Source organism: Ammospiza caudacuta, chromosome 6 (assembly GCF_027887145.1).
Source record: "Ammospiza caudacuta isolate bAmmCau1 chromosome 6, bAmmCau1.pri, whole genome shotgun sequence".
In the NCBI taxonomy this organism is placed as follows: domain Eukaryota; kingdom Metazoa; phylum Chordata; class Aves; order Passeriformes; family Passerellidae; genus Ammospiza; species Ammospiza caudacuta.
Window position 1 is genome coordinate 59604534 of NC_080598.1, and position 22872 is coordinate 59627405.

The following is a 22872-nucleotide window of genomic DNA, read 5'->3' on the forward strand; positions in this document are numbered from 1 at the left end:
GAGTTTTAAAGTTGCTGTAATTACTTATTTTATCCCATATAGACTTCAGATCCCCAGATGGATCCCCAAATGGATCTTTCAGTTGTCAGTGCAATAAATTACCATGTGTGTGTTCCTTTGTGTTTTTGTCTCTTGTGTTGGACTGAGATAAGAGGTAATTAGATTAGCTGGGAATGCCTTAAGTGAATTTGGCTTGGTTTTTGCAGTGTTTCCAGTTCCACAATTTTACAGCAGTGAGCATGCAGGAGATTATAGTCCTATGCAGAAAAAATGAGAAGTAATTACAGGAAATAAAGGAGAACCCACTAGTGATACTGAGCTTGTGGGAGCAACAACTTTTTGAAGAAAATACGAAGGAAGTGTGATATTGGCAGGGTTTTAGGCAGAGGTTGTGCACATGGTGCCTCATTTTAGGAGGTCAGCCATCAAGGCTGGGGTCACCTTTGATAGGGTGTTGCTCTGGCTCAGCAGTGATTTAAAAAAGAGGTCAGGCACAAAGAATTAGTCTTGTAACTATTACAAATCTGAATGAGTGTTCATGTTGAGATTATGTGTTAGGAAGAAACTCCTTTTTCTGAGGCTGGTGAGGCATGGGAGCAGGTTGCCAGAGAAGCTGAGGCTGGCCCATCCCTGAAAGTGCTCAAGGCCAGGTTGTGTAGGGCTTGGAACAACCTGATGTAGTGGAAGATTCCCTGCCCATGGCAGGGTGGTTGGAGATAGATCATCTTTTAGGTCCCTTCCAACCTAAACCATTCTGTGATTTTTTGTTCATAACTGCAAAGCATCTGCTGGTGTGGCAGTACCCAAAACCTCTGTATTGGAGCCTCTCTTCCCTGGCTGTTGGCATGGTTTCCCCTCAGTCCATCTGCAAAGACCTTCCTTTTTGCAGGAATATCCTGAGATGCCATGCTGCTCCCATTCGTTGAGTGATAGCTGCCTCTACATGTCCTAAATAAATCAGATTATTTAGAAACTGTGGGTTGCCTTGCAATGTCCAATGAGCACAGTCCCATCTCTGTTGCTCCTCACAGAAATCTGTAGGACCCATCACTGGATCCTGTTCCCTGAAAACTGTAACATTTGCCTGTCTGCCTCTTACAGGTTCTCCAGCTGGGATCTGATATTCTTCCTCAGTACAAGCAAGAAGCTCCAAAGACTCCACCACACATTATACTCCACTATTGTGCTTTCAAAACCACCTGGGACTGGGTCATCCTAATTCTAACCTTCTACACGGCAATCATGGTTCCATATAACGTGTCCTTCAAGACAAAGCAGAACAACATTGCCTGGCTGGTGCTGGACAGCGTCGTGGACGTTATTTTTCTGGTGGACATTGTTTTGAACTTTCACACCACCTTTGTTGGCCCTGGGGGAGAGGTTATATCTGATCCCAAGCTCATAAGGATGAACTACCTGAAGACGTGGTTTGTGATTGATCTTCTGTCCTGTTTACCATATGACATCATCAATGCCTTTGAGAACGTGGATGAGGTGAGTGGCTGTAGTCTGTCTCAAAAGGGTTGTCTTAACTAAGGATTCAATCAGAAGCTTCTTCCCTGGTGCCTTGTGAAGGCTGACCTAGAGCAGAGACTGGAAAGAGTTAAAGAATGAAGTAGGGATTTATTAGGAGGCCACAATGGATGCACCTTGGGCAGCACAAGAGCCCAGCCAGGGCTACACCCAAGATGAACAGAAATGGTCACAAAATGGACAACTGGTCATGGGATCTCTCACTTTTATAAGTTCTGCTCCATTTGCATATTGGAGTTAACTGTCCAATTACAGCTCCAGCCCATGAAGTCCCATCCTTCTTGTTTTTCTGTCTTCAGTCCATGTTGTTTATGTTCTTGGGCCTGAGATCTGGATCATTTGTCCTTTGTCCCCAGCTAGAGAAGTAATTGTTTTGTCTCCCTACTCTATGAAGAGAGCTCACCATCCCCTAGTATAGCTCAGAACTACACACTGGAGCAGCCTAGAATCTGAAAAATATAAAAGATAAACCCTGAGGCATCACCCAGTGAGGCAGCTCATGCTCTGTGCAGACCCAGGGGGTTGGCCTTGAGCTGCTGGGATTTACTAGAAAACATTCCTGTGTTGGTGGAGAGGGATTTGAGGGTTCCAGTACCATGTGTGGATGTTTATTTTAGAGATGGGAGTTTTAGAATGGCTTGAGTGTCATCCAAAAGCATTGGTGCAAATCCCTGTCAGAGTGGGCTGGGCCAGTTGGGATGTCCCCTGTCACAGCCTCCCTTTTCAGCTCGGTCTTTGGGCAGCTCTGACCCATTGCAGGCCTTGATTACAGTTCTGTTATTGCTCTGGCTGAAGCTGGTGACAAATTTGCCACTTATATGAAAGCAGGGAATGGCTCTGAATAAGCATTTTTTAAAATCCTGCCCTAGGACTACCTTTAGAACCAGGCTGTAATTTTTTTAATGCCACTTTAAATGTTTGATTGAGAGAGAGATTTATTTCCTTTTTTTTTTGTACAATTATTCAACTACGGCTAAAATTTGAGAAACTGTTTGAGGAGAGAGAACATAAATATCATAGATGGATGCTGAATGAAAGCTTTTTAACTGTAAGAGTGTTAACATTTATGCAGTTGAGCTTGCAGCCTAAGCTAAAACAGAAAACAAGCAATAACTACAACAAATAATGCATGCGCGAGTCAGTGTACAGAAATTCATTATTAAAATGGAACTGTAATGGCTTTAGGACTTGTTTTAATTTTTCTCTAGAGCATTTTATCTTCAGGGCCATAAACAGATGAAAAAGCCTCTGTTCATTTTTGAACATTTTAGCAGTTTTTTCTTAGAACACCGTTTAGTGGGGTTGTTTGTTTGTTTTTTAATTCTCAATTCTGCACTTAAATATCCTCACTATATAAAACCTACATTCTTTTTTTTTTTTTTTATGCATGCTTTACTGCAAATTTTGTAGAGCTCCTTTAAAATTCCATCCCTGCCTCTGTGTGCTGAGTAGCATCTTTTGACATTGTTCCATTTTATTTATAGCAAATATGACAGAAGTGATAATACTTGCAGCTTAAATTCAAGATCCTATGAGGGCTGCCCATCTGAAACCAGGTTGTACAGTCAGGCTGTGTAAGAAGGTGATATTAGCAAGGCTGTAGATGTAATATATCTTTTAAAGGTAACCAGTTTCAGACTCAGAGGAGCCTGATTTTTATAAAAAATGCAGCATTATCTCCAGATTTTTGAGCTTTAATATGTAAAATGAACAGAAAATTTCTGTGCCCAAGCAGGACAAATTTAAAGGATGAGGTTAACCTCTTTCTCTAACATATACATGGGAAATAAACCATCTACAATATTTGTGACAGGGAAGAGAATCTTGACAGAGCATTATAATTGAGATACACCTAAAGTGACAAACTTTAATCAAAATGTAATAACCATAGCAAGGTATCATGAACTCCAATGATCCTAGAGCAGATGTCATTTGCTTTCAAACAAATGAAACATTAACTCCTTTTTAATAAAGGAGACAACAGTAAGATTCCCTTGTAATGAAGCACTGTGTTATGGCTCTGGAGCATCCAGCAGGTTTATATTTACTTGATTTCCTTCCCCTCCAACTCCAGCTTTCCCTAGTGTCTGAAAAGAATTTAAGTGATTTTGAAAACAGGTATGTAAACAGTCAGCCTTTCCTCCCTGGGTCTACATTTTCTCTTTTTCCTGTCCTTCAGGGGAGATCTTGTTATTTTTTGTGATATGTCTTCATTTGTGACATTTAAGTCTTTTGAGCTGGTTGGTGTGTTCTGGGTGGTTGCAGTTATTAATTCTCTTTATCATAATTTGGTTTTTAACATTTATTTTAACTGGTGCTTCTTGCCTGGAATTTAACTTTTTGGCCCCCCAGCAGCAGGGTGTTCAAACACTGTTCATAGGTAAAGAATACAGAAATCCATAATCTTAATTTGGGAGAGATACTCTGAATAAAATCAATTTTAATTTGGGAGAGATACTCTGAATAAAATCATTTCTTGTTAGAAAATGGGTGTTTCCTTCTTAAGGTAAGCAGGAGAGATAAGAGTTCTTTTTGCAAAGGTTTTAGCTCTCTGTCTTGGCCCTGGGTGTTGGATAAAAGTCTTAAAGTTGATGATTGTGGCATTTCAGATAAAGTTGCAGAAAATGAGCTTAGCAATAAAGACCTTGGGTGCAGGTCCTGCTGCTCTTTGAGTTCTTGGTGTGGTGGCAAGGGATGGACCCAAATGAGAGTGAACAGCTCTGAAAGCCAGCTGAGTGAAAGGTGACTTCCCAAATTTCCCTTGTTTTTCCCACATCTGACCCTTGTAGTGCCACATAAAGCATTAAATGCCTTTTGCCTAGTTGTTAAGGAGCTGGATGAGAAGGGGGAACACCACTGGAGGAGGTTTCTTTTCCTCTTTATGGGCAGATCTCTCACTCATGAAGAAGGATATGGGCAAGGAGGTTTGGGATTTTGTCTCTCTGTTGTACCTGTAGACTGCTCTATGTGATACAGGTGCTTGAAGTGAACTAAGATGCCTAAAGCACTAGAGTGCTTTTTATGATGCCAAAATTAAGGAGATAAATAGAAAGATTTAAAAAAATAAGGTTGAAAAAAGGAAATGTGTGTTTTCTTACCAAGGGTTTTAGTCCTTCAAATGTATCCAGGGTAGGATCTGTGTCATTTCCCTCACAGACAACTTTAGGTGAAGGCTGAAGTTCCCACCTGAGGCAAGCATGACTGCAAATCAAAGTTATTTTGTTGCTGAGTACATGTAGAGCCTTGGTTGAATGATTTGATGGAGAGGATTATGACACACAAATTGGGAGCTGGTGGGGATTAAGATGATTTGAGGCAGAATTAGAGGTGTTGGTAACTCCAAGCCTGGAGTTACAGAGCCAGGCTGTTGGAGTCTGCTCAGGGGGATTGGGATGTGTGAGAGGGAGGGGGAAAGGGAACATAATGAGAAACACCTTGTTGACATCTAAAATGATGTGATGGATGAGGAATTAAGTGGCTAAGTGGTATTGAAAGGGCAGGAAAACAAGGTAAAATAGGCTGGAGAAAAATGAACTAATGGAGAATCCTTAGTGGGACATTTGATTTAGGAAACTTGCTAGCATGATAGTCCCAGGAAATCAGAAAAATGCATGATATCTTTTCTAATTGGGCAGCATATCCTGCACTGAAATACATTCTGGCTAAACCAAAACCTTACAGAAAACCTTTCCTATACAGAAGTGAGACAGGGGACAGCATAGTGGGGAATCTAAGCAGTTTTCAAGCAACAAACCAGAATAGAGTATGTGTGCTCAGAGTCTCTGAAACTTGGATGAATTTTGGTTTTTTTAGTATACAAGTTCTCTGAAACTTCAGATTTAGTCTAAAAGTGTCTGCCTGTCTCTTCTTTAACATTATGCAAAAAAAAAAAAAAAAAAAAAAAGACACTAAACTTTAGATTAAAGGGGAATATGATGTTTGGATCCAAAGATTTTGGTCCCGTGAAGTTCCTGTAGGTATTAGGATGTGAAGAGTGTAGAGACTGGAGATTGGATTTTTGTCTTGAAGTTCCATGTTGAAGCTTGCAGTGATTCTAATTTTTTTTCCCTGAGTAATGAGCTGGATGTAACAACTCTTCCACTGCTGTATGCCCCAGTTTATAAAATTTATAAAAGCACGACTCCCTGCTTTTGAAGCTGGAGAATTATGTTACCTTGAGAATTATGTTACCTTTATATGTGTTCTGCCTATTAGAGAGAGAAATATCCAATCTCTTTCAGTCTGGGCTACCAAAAAATATTTGTAAACATTTTTTCCATACAAGTCAGAATTATCAGCCTCATATTGTGATGAAAATGTCAGCAAATTTGCAGGTGCCCAAGGATGCTGATCAGGTATGGTCAAACCATGCTAAAATCTCCCTTTGGGACCAAATACATTGATTGGCATCCCAGGACACCAGGAATGTTGGGCAGGTGTTTGGATCTTGTCTTCACATGCATTTGAGCCTCTACAAATAAGTATTTTGAGTAAATATTCCCCAAACTAGATGGATGGACAACCTTTTGGCCAAATGTAAAATTCTTCCACAAATTAAGGGTTAAATTCAGCTGAAAAAGCCTCTTATTATTTTGAAAAATATGATTTTTTTCTGGGAATTTTAACTGAGATTCATGAATTTCTGAGTTTGTCATGAAATAATATCTAGAAGCTAGATCTCCTCTGTGCCAGAAACATGGTTCTGAAATAACAAATCACGTACTGTGAAGAAAGGGATCCACAAAGTCAGGGTGGGATTCAGATGGTTTTCAGATGAGTTGTGTAAAAGATCATCCTTTCTGCAGAAATTAATTTTTGCAAGGCAATGGCTGGAAATGAAAGCAGAGAAATTTAAATGACCTAAACCAAAATTCTGTGCCTGTTGTTTAATAATGTAAGACTACATGACCCAGTGGCCTTTAAAATTTAGTGATCTATGCAGGGCACATAAAGCACGGACTCCTTGTAATTGTAATTTTCTTTTAATTGCTATTATCGATCTATTTCAGCACTGTCAGGAACTTCTTTGATCACTGCAATTAATAGAAACTAAAATTGCAATGTCTGTAAATTGAAAGCAAACAAGAGCTGATTAAGCTGGTGTAGCCATGTTCACACCTGCAGTGCTTTACTGCAAACATTTCCTTTGTGGGAGATATTTGAAGGAGGACTTTTGGGCACCAGGCTGAGTGGTGTATGCAAGGTGAAGATAAATTGGTGTCTTTCAAGAGTGTGACTTTGGCTCTGAAGTACAGTCTATGGCTAGCTAGCTATTTTAGATTTTGGTGGCTGACATGGAGAAAATAATTCCCAGAACTAAATCCTGGCTGCAACCAAGTGTTAAACTACGATGGAAATTCCTAGCAAGTAATGACAGAAGCACTAACCCTGGGACCTGGCATTTCCCCCCTTGTTATGCACTCAGAAGAAAATTTAATGTGGAGAACGCTGTCATTCTGTTGTAGTGTGTGAAAACCCACAATAGAATAATACAGTGGCATGGGTATGATACTAAGTTATAAAAGTATCCACTGTAGGTATATATTTTGTAAAATTTCCACCATTTTCACCCCTTTCACTTAGTCACCTCTGTCACCCCATTGCACTGACTTGCAGAATTGCATCTCTTCTCTTTGGCTTTTATTCTAAGGTTTTATTAAAGTTCTGCCACCAGTTAATTAATCAGCTTTAAATTTTTTTTCTTAATTAATTAACCAGCTACTTTAATGCTGTACAAGGTCTGGGATATGTCTGCAGGTTTCCCTGTGGAAACACCTGAAAGTCTCCATGATGTGAAAGGCAACTTGTGAAAGGAAGGAGCTGAGCCAGAGCCAGGGCAGGGGTGGTGGGTGACCTGACAGCCTCATACACCTCTCTGATGTGGGTTCTGGCACATGAACTGTAATTAGATGCCCAAGTGGTCTTTTTTTATTCAATTTTTAAAATATTTTATTTCAATGTGGCGTATATATTGCTGGGAAGCAGATGTTGGGTACAAGCCATTCAAATCAAATCTTCAGGCAGAGCTGTGTAAGCTGGTACAGAGTCCAGCAGAGGAAATTGTGGAGCACTTTCAAGGGAAGCTTGGAGTCCTCTGTGATCCCTATTGCTCACAAAGGAAGGGAAGGCTTACAAAGGAGATGAGGAAATGAAATCATCTGATCAGATGCTCACTGAAGTGATGTTGATGTCAGTAGCACAAATTCCTATTTTGTCCTCTGGCCACTTTCTCTATGTGAGTGAAAATTATAATATTTCGTGATAGTGTCTTTTTCTCTTTTTTTGGGCACACTCATGCACTAACAAATAAGCAGTTCAAGATGCCACATCCCCCTTGTATCTAGAAAAAATATTTTGCAATCACCCTTGTCTTTATAACCTCAGTTATTTACTGTTTGACATGTGCTGCACTGTATGGTTGTGCCATAAACAATTCACTGGAATTTTATTTATAATGTTACAGCTTATTGACATTTGTGTTAGAGGAAAAAACAAGGAAAGTTTCTCCATCCCCCTGGTAAAAAAGCAGAAGATAAATCCCAAGCAATAAATTTAGGGGTACTTTTGGAAAATGCACTAAGAAACCTGCTTGCTTACATTTTGCTGTAAGGACTGAAATTTTTGCTCACTGAAGTCACTACTCCCATTGCTTCCAGTGGTGCAGGGTCAGGTATTAACTGGGCTCTGCTTATATCTGGACCTTGGATCTAGATAGCTGGTGCAGAAGGAAAGCCCTTTACTCCTGTGTCTATCTACATAATTGAATACAACTCTAAATTCTGCTCTTAAAGTGGTGATAAATCAGAAATGTCGCAGTTTTTTGTTTTGTTTTGTTTTTGTCATTTGCTCATTTAGACATGCAGCTCTATAGCTCTGCAGCTTTATTATATTAATTGTTTACCAAGAAATAAAGATTCCTGATACAACTTAGAAGATTTACTTTAACATTAACTCCAGTAAAGCAGAATTAAGGAGCTAACCAGGGATTTTGGAGCTAAGCTCTATTTAAGTAGCTAAGCTCGAAAATTTCTTTTGGGAATGATTTGCTGGTTGCATTTCAAACAGCCTTTACCTCCTCCAGGATACTCCTCCTGCTCTGCACAGAATAGAAGTTTTTGGTTGTGTGCCTGCAGGCTCTCCTGCTGGTGTTGGCAGGGCTCACCCTTTCAGTCATTCTCAAAATCTGTAAGCACTTTGTTTCCTCTTACATCGTGGAACAACTGTTTGGTGGAGATTGCCCAAGGTTTACAAAAATCCTGCCTCTTTCACTGCTTCAATACTTTAATTATAGAATTCACAGAATCAGCCACGTGATTTATTCGGGTGATTTTTTTGCTTTTGTTTTTTACTTCTGATGAGAGAAAGGCAATGAAAATTTTGCCCCCGCATCTTTAAAGAAGGTATTTGGACTGTATTTCAAAATGTGCTAAGCATGAGATTTACCTGATGAATTCACCACATGGGCCAGGCATTGTCCACAAGGAGGTACAGGCAGTTTGGGGCAGGGCTCCTCATGTTCTAAGATGCACCTCCAGAGTAGGTTTGAGGAGTCATTCTGCCCTAAAATTTCAATTTCTCACCCTTGAATGTAGTGACACTGCTGTGATAGCTCAGATGCAAACTGCTCTGTGGTCTAGTTTAGGCTGGGGTGAAATATATCCCCCCTTGGGACTGAATTTGCCTCACTTTGATTTTTCAAAGGATAAAAGCAAAAGCAGGAAAAAAAAAAAAAGTGTAAAACTCATGGGGTCCTTTTGAGTCTCTGAGCCATCAGCTTTGGTGAGCAGGTTCATTGTATCACCCATCCTATAAACTGGTCAAAATCCACCTTTCTTCATGATGTCTTAATAAATCTCTCTTAATTTGCAATCTGGGCATTCCTCCCTGTGCCAACCTCCTTGGTTAAATATTTCTTTTCCCTCTCTCATGTTTGTCTCCTCGATGTGCTTAGAAAGAAGAGTCATCCTTCCCCTGCATAAACACCCCTATTTTCCTTTCCTTAGTTTAGGCAAACTGATCTTGTCTAGACAACTCATTTATGAAATTTTATGAGCATTTTTGTGGCTGTTCCAGCTGCCTCTCTCTGCAGGAAGTGAAGTTCAAATACATCTCTTTAGGGCAGAGCTTTACAGGTTACTCCAGGTGGAGAATTCATCTTCACTTTGCAACTGGGGTTTGGCTTTTCTTGGTGATGGTGGAAACATTCAGCTGATCTGTCCTGGAGCTGGATTAGCCTCTCTGTGAGTGCAGCTCACTGACTGCTCTGTCATGTGGGATGGGTATGTGGGATTAACCCATATACCCAAATATTTCTTTTTCTCAGTAATCTTCAGGTAAAGACCCTTGTAGTTGTAGACATTTTTGTTAATTTGTGCTATAATGGATGCCTTGGGACTCTATATTGTCAAGCTTTATTACATTTTCCTTTATTCCCACACGGTTGTACTCTGTTTCTGACAGTGTGCCATTAGCAGGTTCTGTGACCATATACTGTTTCTGTTTATGTCACTAAGAAGCCAGAAAAATCACCAGGCGTCACCACTTGTAACCCTTGCTAGACTTCCTTCTTAGGATTTCCATTTTTCCACCCTATCCACAAGTTCTTCAGTCACCCTGGTATCCCAGTGGTGGTCCCTGTTTTCCCTGTGTTTCATAATAATTTCACCTCTTATGTTGCTTTCTTACATTTAGAAAATGGTCTATGTTATCAGAGAAAGCTATCAGGAAATCTTGGATAGATCCCAGCTAGCCTGAGCTCAGCTAACCTACTGCTCCACTGATTGCATTTTGATTTATCTCAAAGTTTCTAATTACTCTTTCCCTTAACATTTGTTCAGGTAATGTATCTGTTTATTTCCTTCTTGTTGCATTAGATTTACTGGGAAATAGCAACATCATTTTTGGAAACTAATGCTTAGGATAAATTTAATTTTTAGCCCAAGCCTGGATTATTTTTACTTCATTGCAGCTTGATCACTTTAGTTGTTTTAGTTGCTTTTTTTTTTGTTTTGTTTTGGTTTTTTTGGTTTTTTTTGGGTTTTTTTTTATTCCAATTTTGAATTTGAAGGATCTTTGGATATTTGTTTTAGTATTCTTTGGAAGGAAATGTTCAACCTGGCATTTGGCAATTCTAGCTTTATCTCCACTTCCTCTCTAAGGTGTAGTTTTCTGTTGATCAATTTTTTGTTTCTTATATGTTGTCAGTTCTCTGTGTTTTCTTCCTCTGGGTGATTATTTACTCATTTATAACTGATGCTCAGCTTTAAAAGTTTTTCCATTTATTTGAGTTACAACTTTTTGTACTTTTTGATGTAAGGACATTCCAGGTGTCTGACTCTCTACCTCTCATAGTCCCACTGTCTTCACTTATTCCTATCTCCAGTTCAATATTTATGATTTACCAGCTCTTGCCCTTTTGAGAGCAGGAACCCCAGTCCATTTTACTTTGTGATTGTTCACTTTTTTATGAACTGATTCAATTCCTTCCTCAAGCCAATGGGGACTTGTGCAAAGCCCTGCCAGAACCGTAGGTAGTGTAGCATCACGTTATGTGGAGTAATTGGCTGTTAAATGAAGAAATGAGCATGCTGCTGCATCTGCAGAGCCTCTCAGCCTCCTGTTATTAATAGCATTTATTCCCCAAGCTCCTCTGGAGCAGGATCGGTCTCACCTTGGGAGGCAGTGCTCTGTATTTTCTGTTTCTCTGGTGAACAGTACAGATTGGGTTGTGTGCAGATCCAGCTCTCTGGATTTCTGGGGGTGGGTTTGATTTCTGGGTTTCTGGGGGTGGGTTTGATTTCTCCTCACAGCAGCAGTGCCAGCAATAGCCCTCAGCTCCTGTGTGCTCAGTGGCAGGGGAGGGAGGTGATTCATCCCCTCCCCATCTGGCAGAGGTGGATGGGGTGAATCACTCCCCTGGCATGCCCCACTCCTCCTCTCTGGGAGGAAGGATGGGCTGCTCACAGGGACAGGGTGGTTGGCCATCAGCTTGCAGCGTTCTGTGGGATCCAGAGAGTGCTTTGATCCACAGTCCATGCTGTGGCCACACAAAACCATTTTGATCTTGCACACTGTTGAGCCCTGGCTGCGAAATCCACTGAGGATTTGATCACTTTGATGGAAGTTTTGCTGTAGTTTTAGTGTCCAGCATAAAGATACTAACTTAAATTTAGCATCTATATATGGTACAAACCCCCTTTCACTGTGTTTGCAGCACATCCTACCAACATTTCATAGCTCTGGTTCTTGGCCACCCCATAAATTCTTCAAAGCCACAGTATGCAGAACATTAAAATTGAGTGAAAAGTTGTTGTTTTTTTCCTCTGACCTTTTCTGAGACAGTGTTTTCTATTAAATGATGCAGTACTGATCCCCATTTCCAAAGCTCAGAGTATTTCAGTTTTAGAACACATTTGAAATGCGTATTTAGTTTCTTTTTGTTGTTGTCATTGCGTGTGTACCCACAGCTAAAAACAAATAAATAAATAAATAATCATGGAGTGAAATCTAATTGAAAAAGTGCCTAGAGTTAAAAACACATTGTTCCCTAGTAGAAAGAAAAAGATATGCGTGATTTACCATTCCAGTATACTGGGATTTAATTTTGAGGTTTAAGCAGAATTTTGTATATTTAGATGGTGGAAACTAATGTCTGGTTTTTTTTTTTTTTTTTTTTTTTTTTTTTACTTTAAAAAATAATTAATTAGATTAGCAAGTAACCAGCTATTCTTTTTCAGATTCTACAAACATGCAGCTCTGCTATTCTGCTGCTGCTTCAGTGTAGAGAATATTCCACTCTCTTTTCCCTGGTTTAGGAGGTTTTAGGTAGATCATTTTGGACTCAGATGATTTCCTGCCCCTGTTAACCTTCCTTTTCCTTTGGTGACAGTGTTCCCTTCATCCTCTTGCATGTTTGGCTCTTGACCCCTGTATAACACAACTTTATCAGCTTCATCCTTCCTGCTGCCTGGCTTATCAGGGATTCATTAAGTGCAAGAGAACTTTGCTCCCTGTTCTTGCTGGAGGTGCAGAGATCTGTTCCCACGCCGTGCATGGCAATTTTGGGAAACATCTGTCTCAGTGCTGTGTCTGGAAGAGTTCAGCTGGATGCAGACACACAGCTTAGACACTTCTTTCATTCTGGGGAGCAGCAGTTTGACAGTGTGGGAACATCTAGGGTGTGAAATGGCAAGAGTCAGGTAGTTTGAGAGGACAGATTGGTCCCTCTGCATGTCAGACTAAGTGCTGTTATCAGTTGTGACTCCACTATCAAATTTAATTTCCCTTCTTAGTGTATCAAGAGGATTTGAGAACACAGAGTGCTTGTATCAAGCAATCTGGGCTTTGTTTAATCATGAATGTCTAAGTTAATTCCAAAGTTAAACATCCACCCCTCAAAAATATCTTTCTGGATAAATTTGACAGTCTATGTCTTTTGTACAGCCTCAGCTGTCTCCTGAATTGAAATGGTGGTACAAAAATGGCTGGTTCAGAGCCACTGCTCTTGTCCTCTCCTGATCCAGTGGCCTTAGAAGTCCCTGGGAAGGACTCCTGTGACTCACATTTGGAATAGCTAAATGGATGATGTGTGCCAGATGGGAATTTGGTTCCAAACTTAACACCCAAAAGGGCAGTTTTGGAGTGGGTGGTTTTTCAGTGGAAAGATTTCTGCAGCTGAGATGATTGATGATGAGCAAGCTGAGTGTCCTCATCTGATTGGGATGTGATAAAATACATTAGCCAAAACCCCAAGGGGCTGGATTGGATGGTTGATAACATAAGGAGATATTCTCAAGTAGAGAACACAGCCCAGCAGCTGTTACAGACAGTTGGCCCAGCTGAAATGGCAATGGAGTCACAAATGCTCCTCCCAGAAGGCTGGATCTCCAGCATCCAACATGTGCTTTATTCACAGGATAAATAAATGCAAACTGGATTACATGCCCCATTCACAATTTCTAATCACCTCTCTGTTCCTTGAGTACTGAAGTTACTTCTGTCAGAGCAGATGCTCATCCTGGAGTAGGAGGGTTTCCAAAGTATTCATTATGGAGCATAAACACAGTTAAAAGGAAAATGAAATTAAAAGCAGCCTGCAATCAATTGAGTTTAGGAAACTGAATTTCTTAATTGCCCAAACATGATTCAAGGCAGTTAAGTCTTTCACATAACTTCTGTCAAAAGTGTTGCTGAGTCTGAGGTAGAGCTTAGCATATTAACAATTGTGCATTAATTGTTGGCAATTTTATAATTATGAAGGTGCCAGCTTGACCCAACAGTAGTTAGTGCATGTGTGATTTTTTTATATATATATATATATATATATTTACACACACATGCATACTCTATACATGATATATCACATATTAATTTAGCATTTGTTTAGTTGCTATTTCCTACAAAGTGCTTTATGGAAGAGGCTTTTGAAGCTTCCAATATTGTTTTTCTATTTTGGAAGATTAGACATGAAATATGAATGTTCAATATATCTCTTGTTTTTCTGACCTTAAGTAAGGGGTCAAACTAAACAGGCTTTAAGATCTACAGTGAAACTTTTAGCAATTAAATTCATTTAATTTAACAATTAAATGAATTGCTATTTGGAAATAATACATTTCCATGTCAGTTAAAATGAAATATTTCTCTTTGTTTTATACATAAGAGATGTGATTGTTACCTGTGCTTAGAGAAAAAAAAAGACAGCACACACTTTCTCCCAGACTTTGAAATAAATGTTGTATTTTTGTATTATTTGTATAACTGCTAAATTGTCCATGTAACTTAGAGAGGATTAAGTGTGGATGGAGGTCACTCTCTAAACTCTTCTGTTCAAGGGTTGTTTGTGAGTAAAAAGTGCAGTGTAAGCTGTTTCACTGGGACAAACTTAAACTACTGGGTGTAAAAAAAGGCCCCTCAAGTTTGAATTCCAGGTTTTTAACTCCTTCCCTAGCCTTAATCCTGGAAATGAACAGTGACACTTTAATAAAAACAGAATTAATGCATCTCTGTTTGACCAATGCAACAGGATTGTGTCCTAAGAGAAAAACACTGTGCTGTCTTCTCCCTGTTCTGTAAGTTGTGAGCTTTCAAAGTCAAGGTTAACTCAGTAAAATATACTGAATGTTTTCAGAATAACTATGAAACTAGTCTGAAGTTCTCTCTTTTTTTGTTGTTTTTTAAATGTACATATTGTTACTGTGGTGTTAGACCTTCGTTCAGTCGTCCATTGGCCACTGTCCATTGTGTCAGGAATATTGGAAGGGACTTCCCAGTTTATTGGAAAATTTGGTTGCTCAGAGTGTCTCCCGGTCATAAATCCTAAAACAAATAAGTAGATATACATTTAGATGGAAATAAGGATGATACTCTGATCTCTGTCTTGTGTAAATGCAAAATGCAGAAATCAAAATGGGAAAATTCCACTTCCCTCTGTGGTATTAGTCATCATGAGAGCTTGAATGCAAATATAGAGCTTCAATTTATTAAGGATTTGGGGATCTGAAACACATTCCAACAGGATTTGAAAAGCATACAAGAACTGTGCCAAGCAGATTACATCTAGAAATATCAGATGTATGTTACCCTTCAAATGCTGGGAAAAGGGAGGGAAGGTGCAGAAGAAGGAGAAACAGAGGTGCAAAAGAGACAAATGTTTTTCTGGTATGGAAAACTCCAGAAACTCCAGTCTTTTACTGTTTGATAATATAATTAGCCAGTGTTTTGACTAGACTGATTTGATAATGATGCATAGAAAAGGGCAATTTAATCTTGGCACAGTAACGAGGAATGTTTGCCTCATTGCTTTCTATGTCTTAATTTCTACTTTAAATTAAATGTCTTCAGCTTCTGAATGTTTTATATTAGAAATCTTCCTTTGCAAACCTTCTATTTTGAGCCACTAGTTAATTTAATGCACAAGTTAGTTATATCATGGGATTGCAGTAGATCAAGAGCATATTTTTGTTCTCTTTCTGCATCTCTAAACTCCCAAACCATTTGTGCATTGAGAAGGACATACACATTTGTCATCCCTTCTCAGATGTTTCTATTAACTTTCTGATGGTTCTTGTGCTCTTATTCCCTAAATATTTGTATTTCCATTTATTTGTATGTCATCTATCTTGCGTGACAGGAAAAAAATAACACTGCACCAACACTTACTTTAGGAAAATATCTTTTGATTGGAAAGGAAATTAACCCTAAATGGAAACACCCTTGTGGTCTGTGTTTCCCTTGCTCAGGAAGATGATGTGCCCACAGTTGTTTAATTCCATGGTCAGTCACAGAGGCTTCTTGTAAATAAAAAAATGTCTAGAGTTATGCTTGAAGGATAATTAGAGGTGGAGAGTTTTGTACCGGAGGAAGTTACTCAGCTCCTGTTTGGTGGATGAGAGTAGCAATAGGCAGATTTCTCTGAGTTTCCCTCTGTGATTACATTCTGATGTCTCTCTTAAGCATCTCCTAATGTTGAGGGTTCTTAAAGTAGGTGGGCCCTCGTTTTGGCCAGAATAAAAATCCTCTGCTTGGATTTAATAGAAGGCTGTTCTCTGAGAAACTTCAGGAAGGCTCCACAGGGTTGGTATAGTTCCATCTGTGACTCCTCTTCCACTTCCTTTTATCTTCTTGGGCTCAAAAGAGTCTCCAATTTACTTCAAACTGGTGAAGCATTGAACCACTCCTTTTGTAATAAACTTGCTGTTTCCACTTTGGATTCTACAGAACCCTTCTGTTGCTTTGAAAGACCGAGTTTGAACAAAGTAATTTATCCACCTAGTGAGTGCCAAACTCAATTTAGCCTGACGAGGACAAAAGCACTGGAGGGACAGGAGGGTTTGATCTTGTATTCTGTTATCCGAGGCCTGAAAAATTACATATAAAGATTTTAAGCAGATGCAGGAATTGCTGTATAGCCTTCTGTGCTAAACCAGCAGGGTATTTCAGCTCAAATAATGCTTTTTATTCCTTTCCAGGGAATCAGTAGCCTCTTCAGCTCCTTAAAAGTGGTGCGCCTTCTGCGGCTGGGCCGGGTGGCCAGGAAGCTGGACCATTACCTGGAATATGGTGCTGCTGTGCTGGTGCTCCTGGTGTGTGTCTTTGGGCTGGTGGCCCACTGGCTGGCCTGCATTTGGTACAGCATTGGGGACTATGAGGTGATCGATGAACTGACCAACACCATCAAAACAGACAGCTGGCTCTACCAGCTGGCCCTGAGCATCGGGACCCCATATCGCTACAACACCACGGGCTCGGGCCAGTGGGAGGGAGGGCCCAGCAAAGACTCCTTGTACATATCCTCCCTCTACTTTACCATGACAAGCCTTACAACCATAGGATTTGGGAACATTGCACCCACCACGGATGGGGAGAAGATTTTTTCGGTGGCCATGATGATGGTTGGCTGTAAGTAAAATCTGATTTTCTTGTGTTCTGTGGCCGGTACCATGCTTGTAGAGGACACAGCCTCAAGCTACATCAGGGATGGTATAGGCTGGATATTAGAAAGAAAATTTTCACCAAAAGAATAATGAAGTACTGGAATGCTCTTCCCAGGTAGATGGTAGAATCACCATCTCCGGATGTGTTTAAAAAAAGGCTGGACATGGCACTTGGTTATATAGTCTGGTTGAGGTGTTAGGGCATAGGTTGGACTTGATGACCTTAGAGGTTTCTTGTGTTCTGTGGCCGGTACCATGCTTGTAGAGGACACAGCCTCAAGCTACGTCAGGGAAGATGGAGGTTGGATACTAGGAAAAAAAAATTCACCAAAAGAATAATAAAGTACTGGAATGCTCTTCCCAGGGAGGTGGGAGAATCACCATCTCCGGATGTGTTTAAAAAAAGGCTGGACATGGCACTTGGTTATATAGTCTGGTTGAGGTGTTAGGGCATAGGTTGGACTTGATGATCTTAGAGGTCTCTTCCAACCTCATTATTCTGCGATTCTGTGTGATTCTTATATAGTGCACTTGCTTTAAGCTTTCTTAACATCCTAAAAAACCTGTATTACCTGTAAATAATAATGAAATGAACTTGGAATTCTTGAAAGCAAGTATTGAGATTATGTAGTTGCTGTACCTTTTAAATTGCTGGCAAGGCTACGTAGTCTGGGTACATAAGTACGTAAGTGTGCCCAGTGGCAAGTTTATACTTGGAGATTCATCTTTGCACTTTAAAGATGGCTTTTATCATGTTTGTAAGGGCTTTGCTAGAATTTGGTTAAAAGTTACAAAGTGTACTTGAATTCAGGTAGTCTGACTTTTGCTTATAAACTTACACAAGGCTGGAATTGTTTGATGTGGTTTTATCCAATTCTTGAAACATTTAGTGATTCCATAAATTGATTGTTTACTTTATGACACTGCTTTGAGATATAAATCCTGATTTTATCTTGTGAATGTGGTGGCCTTTGTCACCAGCAAAGCTGGGAGGGAAGGAAATGATGAGACAATAGATTGCACCTTTTTTCTGCTTCCTGCTGTTTCACAGCTCTGCTGAAATAGTCCAAAATCAGGAGTGGTAAGGCACAACTCTCATTTCATGGTTACATCACTGCCAAGGTTACATCACTGAGGGGCTCAACAGATAACCAGAAATCTTCAAAATATAGCAGAGACAACTTAAAATGTTAATGCTATTGGGAGAATTATTTTCTATTAAATCAATAACTCATGGTATTTCTCTGGTGCTTTCTATTTCCTGAGCACCATGCAAACACTAAGCAATTATGTAACAAGAGAGCAAACAAAACCTTTTGATAATAAGATCTGCATAATCTCTCTGATAATTATCTCAGCTAACACTTTGAGCTCATCTCTGAGAAATACTGAACTATAAAAAGGAAGTTTTCTTGCCACAGTCTTTCTAGATCTTTAGAAGATTAAAGACATTTGTTTGGAGATTTTAAAATGCTTTTTAAAAAGAGAGGTTGCAATTTTAGGACCCTTGCAGTGTGGTGCAATTAAATTTCTGCATGATGGGTTGATGTGTTGTAAAACATTTCCAAGTCCATAAAAAGCAAATCCCCAAGCCAGAGCACTAGTGAGCTATTGCAGATAGGTCATCAAAAGCCCATAGGAGCTGATGTGCTGTTTGTTGACACTGATTTGTGGTATTTACAGAATCTGGGGACTTGGAGAATAAAGTGGATGTGGAACATTTTTATACATTATAATACTTGCTTCCCTTGTTTTGTTTTGGGTTTTGGTTTTTTTGTTTGTTTGTTTTGTTGGTTGTGGGGTTTTTTTTGTTGGTTGTTTTGTTTTGTTTTGTTTTGTTTTGTTTTTGCTGCTGTCCTGTTAAGGGGGATTGGACAGAAAAAGCTAAGTGCTAAATGACTTAGGGTGTGATGAGACCCATAAAAACATGATGAATGCCACTACTATGATTTATGATGATAACAACAAGAACAAAGTACATGCATGGCCTCAGCAGGTGAAAAGGAAGGGGAGATTGTAACCTGCTTTATGTGTGTTCCAGGTGGATTGCTTCCTTGCTTTTTCATCTCTGAAACTCATATTAAAATGGGGAATACAAAGTAGCAGGATCAAAGTTGGCACTGACAGCAGCCTGTGTATGTGGCACTGGCTAACAATTTCCATAAGTGTTACCTACAAAATTACTAAATGTGCACATCAAATTTGTAAGTGGCAACTGTGAATTTAGCAGTTGGGAAATTGTGTGTAGGATTATAGGCTTTTAGACAAAGTCAAAAGTAGAATCTAAAATTTAAGAAGTGTGGCAAAAGGACTACTGAGTTGCTTATTGCATCAAAATAATAACACCAAAATAAACGTTCCTTCCCTTGTGGAGTGAAGAGCACTGTGGCAGGCAGGAAAGCTACAGACAGGAGAAATCTTTTTGGTTTATTTTCAAGTAAAATTTACAAGTAAAAGTGCTAAATTATCATCAAATAGTGAATCTTCTGCAACAAAATCAGTGCAGATTTGAAGATTCCTAATCCATGCACATCAATGTAATGAGTGCTCCTGACTGAAATCCAAACCTTGATTGATCTTTTTCCACTGGTTAGAAAATAAACCAGCTTTGGAACAGGTTAATATTCCACTGGTCATGAGCTTAATATTTGCAATATTTGTGCAGAGAGATCAGACCTGCAGGATTGTATAGACATGCTTTTCAGAGCCAGCTGCTGAAAGCCTGGCACTCTGAGCTCCAAAATAAAACAGGGAGGCACAACAAATAGTCAAGGGAAAATGCAATTTCCCAGGCATTCAGAGTGTCCGCTGAGCTCAGGAGAAGGATTTGGCCTCATGAAAAGGTGTAACTAAGAACTGAGTTATTTTCAAACCAAGATGATTTAGTTTCTCTTTTGAAACAGTGTTTTGAGATAAACATTCAGTAAAATTCAATTACAGTTCAGTCAATAAATATGTCTGGTCCACAAACACGCTCCTGTTACAAGCAGGGAGAGTTTGTGAAATACCTTTGGTAGTTCTCCTGAAGAAGTTTGCTAATACCAATAGCTGATATTGGCAGTGGGATTTTTTCTAACACGCTATGCCAAATAAATGTTTTAAACTTAGCACTGGAATCAGAGATAGTAATTCATCACAATCCCAGCTGCCTACTCATGCAAACTGCAGATAGGAAAGGAAATCTTGCCAGCCTTGTCAGCGAGCTGCAGCTTGTTCTGAAAAGCCCCAAGTTTCCTATTCATGCTGGCAAAGTTATCAGGACCTGGGAGGAGTATTTGGAGAGATTTGCAGATCCTTCTGGGTGGGCAGGATTGCAGGATGGTGTTCTTGTTAAAAATAGGCAGATTCAGATTCTGTAGGTGCTGATGAAGCACTGCTTGGTGTGGGGCAGGGGCGGGGGAAGCCCTGATGGATGGGGAGCTTTCAGCTGGATTGGCAGCTTGTCACCTGCTTGTTCACTGAGGACAGATCGAGTGGGATATTCAAGCTGAAATACATCACCTGTCTTGCAGGAAAGAGAGCTTTGAATAACTTAACTTCATCTTGTGGAGCTTGCTTCAGATTTGTTTTTGCCTCACTTGTTTTATCATGGTGTCCAGTGCTGTTCAGCAGTATTTTTTTCCGTTGCTTCTTGACACTTGAAAAGCTAAAAATAGCCAACAAAGCATCCTATGACAAGGGAGCAAGGTTTTTACAAGGAGTATTGTTTAAATACCTATTGTGTGTTTGCTGCCTAGAGTTGCTGAATATGCATTGAAAATCTGATTTTTGTAGTGCCTTTTGTGTTGATCTGGGTCATTTCATCCCCTCTCTGTGCAGAGCAGAACAAATAGGTAGGTCTGTCAGATCCTTCGAATGCACCAGGAATCATTTATCATTCAGGAAGGGCCTTTGTTGTGAACCCCCCATTATCTTCTGTCAGCTCAGAGCTTCCAAACAAAATCTCAGCCTGTGCTGCTGCGTGTTGCTCTACTTCTGTCCACAAGCAGCTCTAAGGCTCCTGCAGCACAGCCATAGATGCAGAGGTAAAACTGACTGGGTTTGTGTCTTTCACAAAAAAAAAACCCAAAAAACCCCAAAAAACCAACAATAACAACCAAAAGAAAACCCCCCAAAAAATAAAAAAAACTCCACCAAGTACCAAAAAACCCCCAAATCGTATAAAGAAAGAGAACAGAAAGAACTTTAGTGCATACACCACTATCATTGTCTTGCAACTCAGCCCAGCCAGGCCTTTAGCAAGCAGAAAATATAAGGGAGAAAGCATTTTGGGGAAGGTGGCAGTGTGGTTGGTGAAATAGCTTGAAAAGTTCAGGAGAGATGGGGTTTTTTGAAGGAACAAGTGTGAATGTTCAAACAACAAGAGTACTGTCATATGCTTTCTTCCTTTCTGTACTTTCACAGTGACGCCAGCAAGCAGCTTCCCAAAGTCATTTTTTGGGCAGGGATAGAGTTAATTTTCTTCCCAGTAGCTGGTACAGTGCTGTGTGTTGGATTTAGAAAGGGAATGATGTTGATAGAACACTGAGGTTTCAGCTGTTGCTGGGCAGTGTTTGCATGAAGTCAAGGACTTTTCAGCTCCTCATTCCCTGCCAGCGAGGAGTCTGGGGGGCACAGGAGCCATCAGGGGACACAGCTGGGACAGTGACCCAAACTGGCCAAAGGGACATTGCACACCATATGGCATCATGTTAAACAATAAAACTGGGGGAGCTAGAGGGTGACTGGTCAGCAGGCAGTGAGTAATAGCATTGTGCATCACTTTTTTTTTCTATTTTATCATTATTATTATTTTTCCCACTTCCTTTTCTGTCCTGTGAAGCTGTGCTCATCTCAGCTCATGAGTTTTGCCTTTTTTTCTGATTCTTTCCCCTATTCCAGTGGGGGAGAGGGAGTGAGCAGGTGGCTGGGGGAGTTTTAGCTACCTGCTAAGTTGAAGCACAGCACCCAGCCTGGGGCTCAGAGGGTCTCTGACACATTTCGTGCTGCTGCTGTAATCTGGAGTAATGGCTTTGGCCCTGTCCATGTGCACCAGTGAAATGGCTCTGTGTGGCACAGAGCAGATTGCAGCATCAGTCTGGCCCCATAAAAACAGCAATTACAGGCGTTTATTTGTCCAGCTGTGTGGAGCTGGCATGTACTTCCAGGCAGTTGGAGAAATCCAGTTTATTCCACTGGTCACTGAAATGCTCGGATGATCTGTGCAGCAAGGGAAGGACAGAATGAGATACTGAAGGCAGGAGTGTCAGTGAACATTGAATAATTCACTGTTTCTCAGGCTGTGAAAAACTCAGAAGAACCTCTTAGTTATCCATTGATACCCAGAACTGCTGAGCAAAGGGTGCTTTGTTGTTCTTCCTTTAGGGAAATACTTTTATCCATATACATAATTACTTTGGCTTCTATTTACTCCAGTTTTATGGGGAGATGTTGTGGGAGAGATGATATTTTTCAGTGACTGGTTTTTAATTATGGTGAAAACAGGCCTGGTTTTGCACATTGGTTTTGCATATGAGCAGAAGAATTTGTTGTAGTGATTGTACAGGAAACCTCCTCTGGAAAATGGGAGTAATTTCTAAATTTCTCTTTCCAGGAGTTTCTAGTTTAATGTCTCAAAATGCTAACTTCTTGTTTTCCCCTTAAAATACCCAGGTTCATGATTTTCAACTTTGAAAAGGAGACAGATATAATTGCTGTCACTTGGACCCAGAGTGGAGAGTGTGGATGGGTTCCTCTTGACATCCCAGAATCACAGAATGCTTTGGGTTGGAAAGGACCTTAAAGATCATTCATCACCAACCTCACTGCCATGGGCTGGGACATGTTTCACCAGAAGGTGTCTGCTAGACACATAAATATAGATATCATTGATATCTTAGCTATCTCTATTAAATACATAGATATC

The 22872-nt window shown here is 40.0% G+C and overlaps 1 protein-coding gene across 1 annotated transcript in view; it reads left to right on the forward strand.

Annotated features, from left to right (window-relative positions):
* KCNH5 (potassium voltage-gated channel subfamily H member 5) overlaps positions 1-22872 on the forward strand; it is a 151429-nt gene that overhangs the window by 42113 nt on the left and 86444 nt on the right. The window contains exons 6-7 of the mRNA XM_058807226.1: positions 1102-1494; positions 16503-16932. Of these exons, the coding sequence (XP_058663209.1) occupies positions 1102-1494; positions 16503-16932 (823 nt within the window). The remainder of the gene's footprint in view (positions 1-1101; positions 1495-16502; positions 16933-22872) is intronic.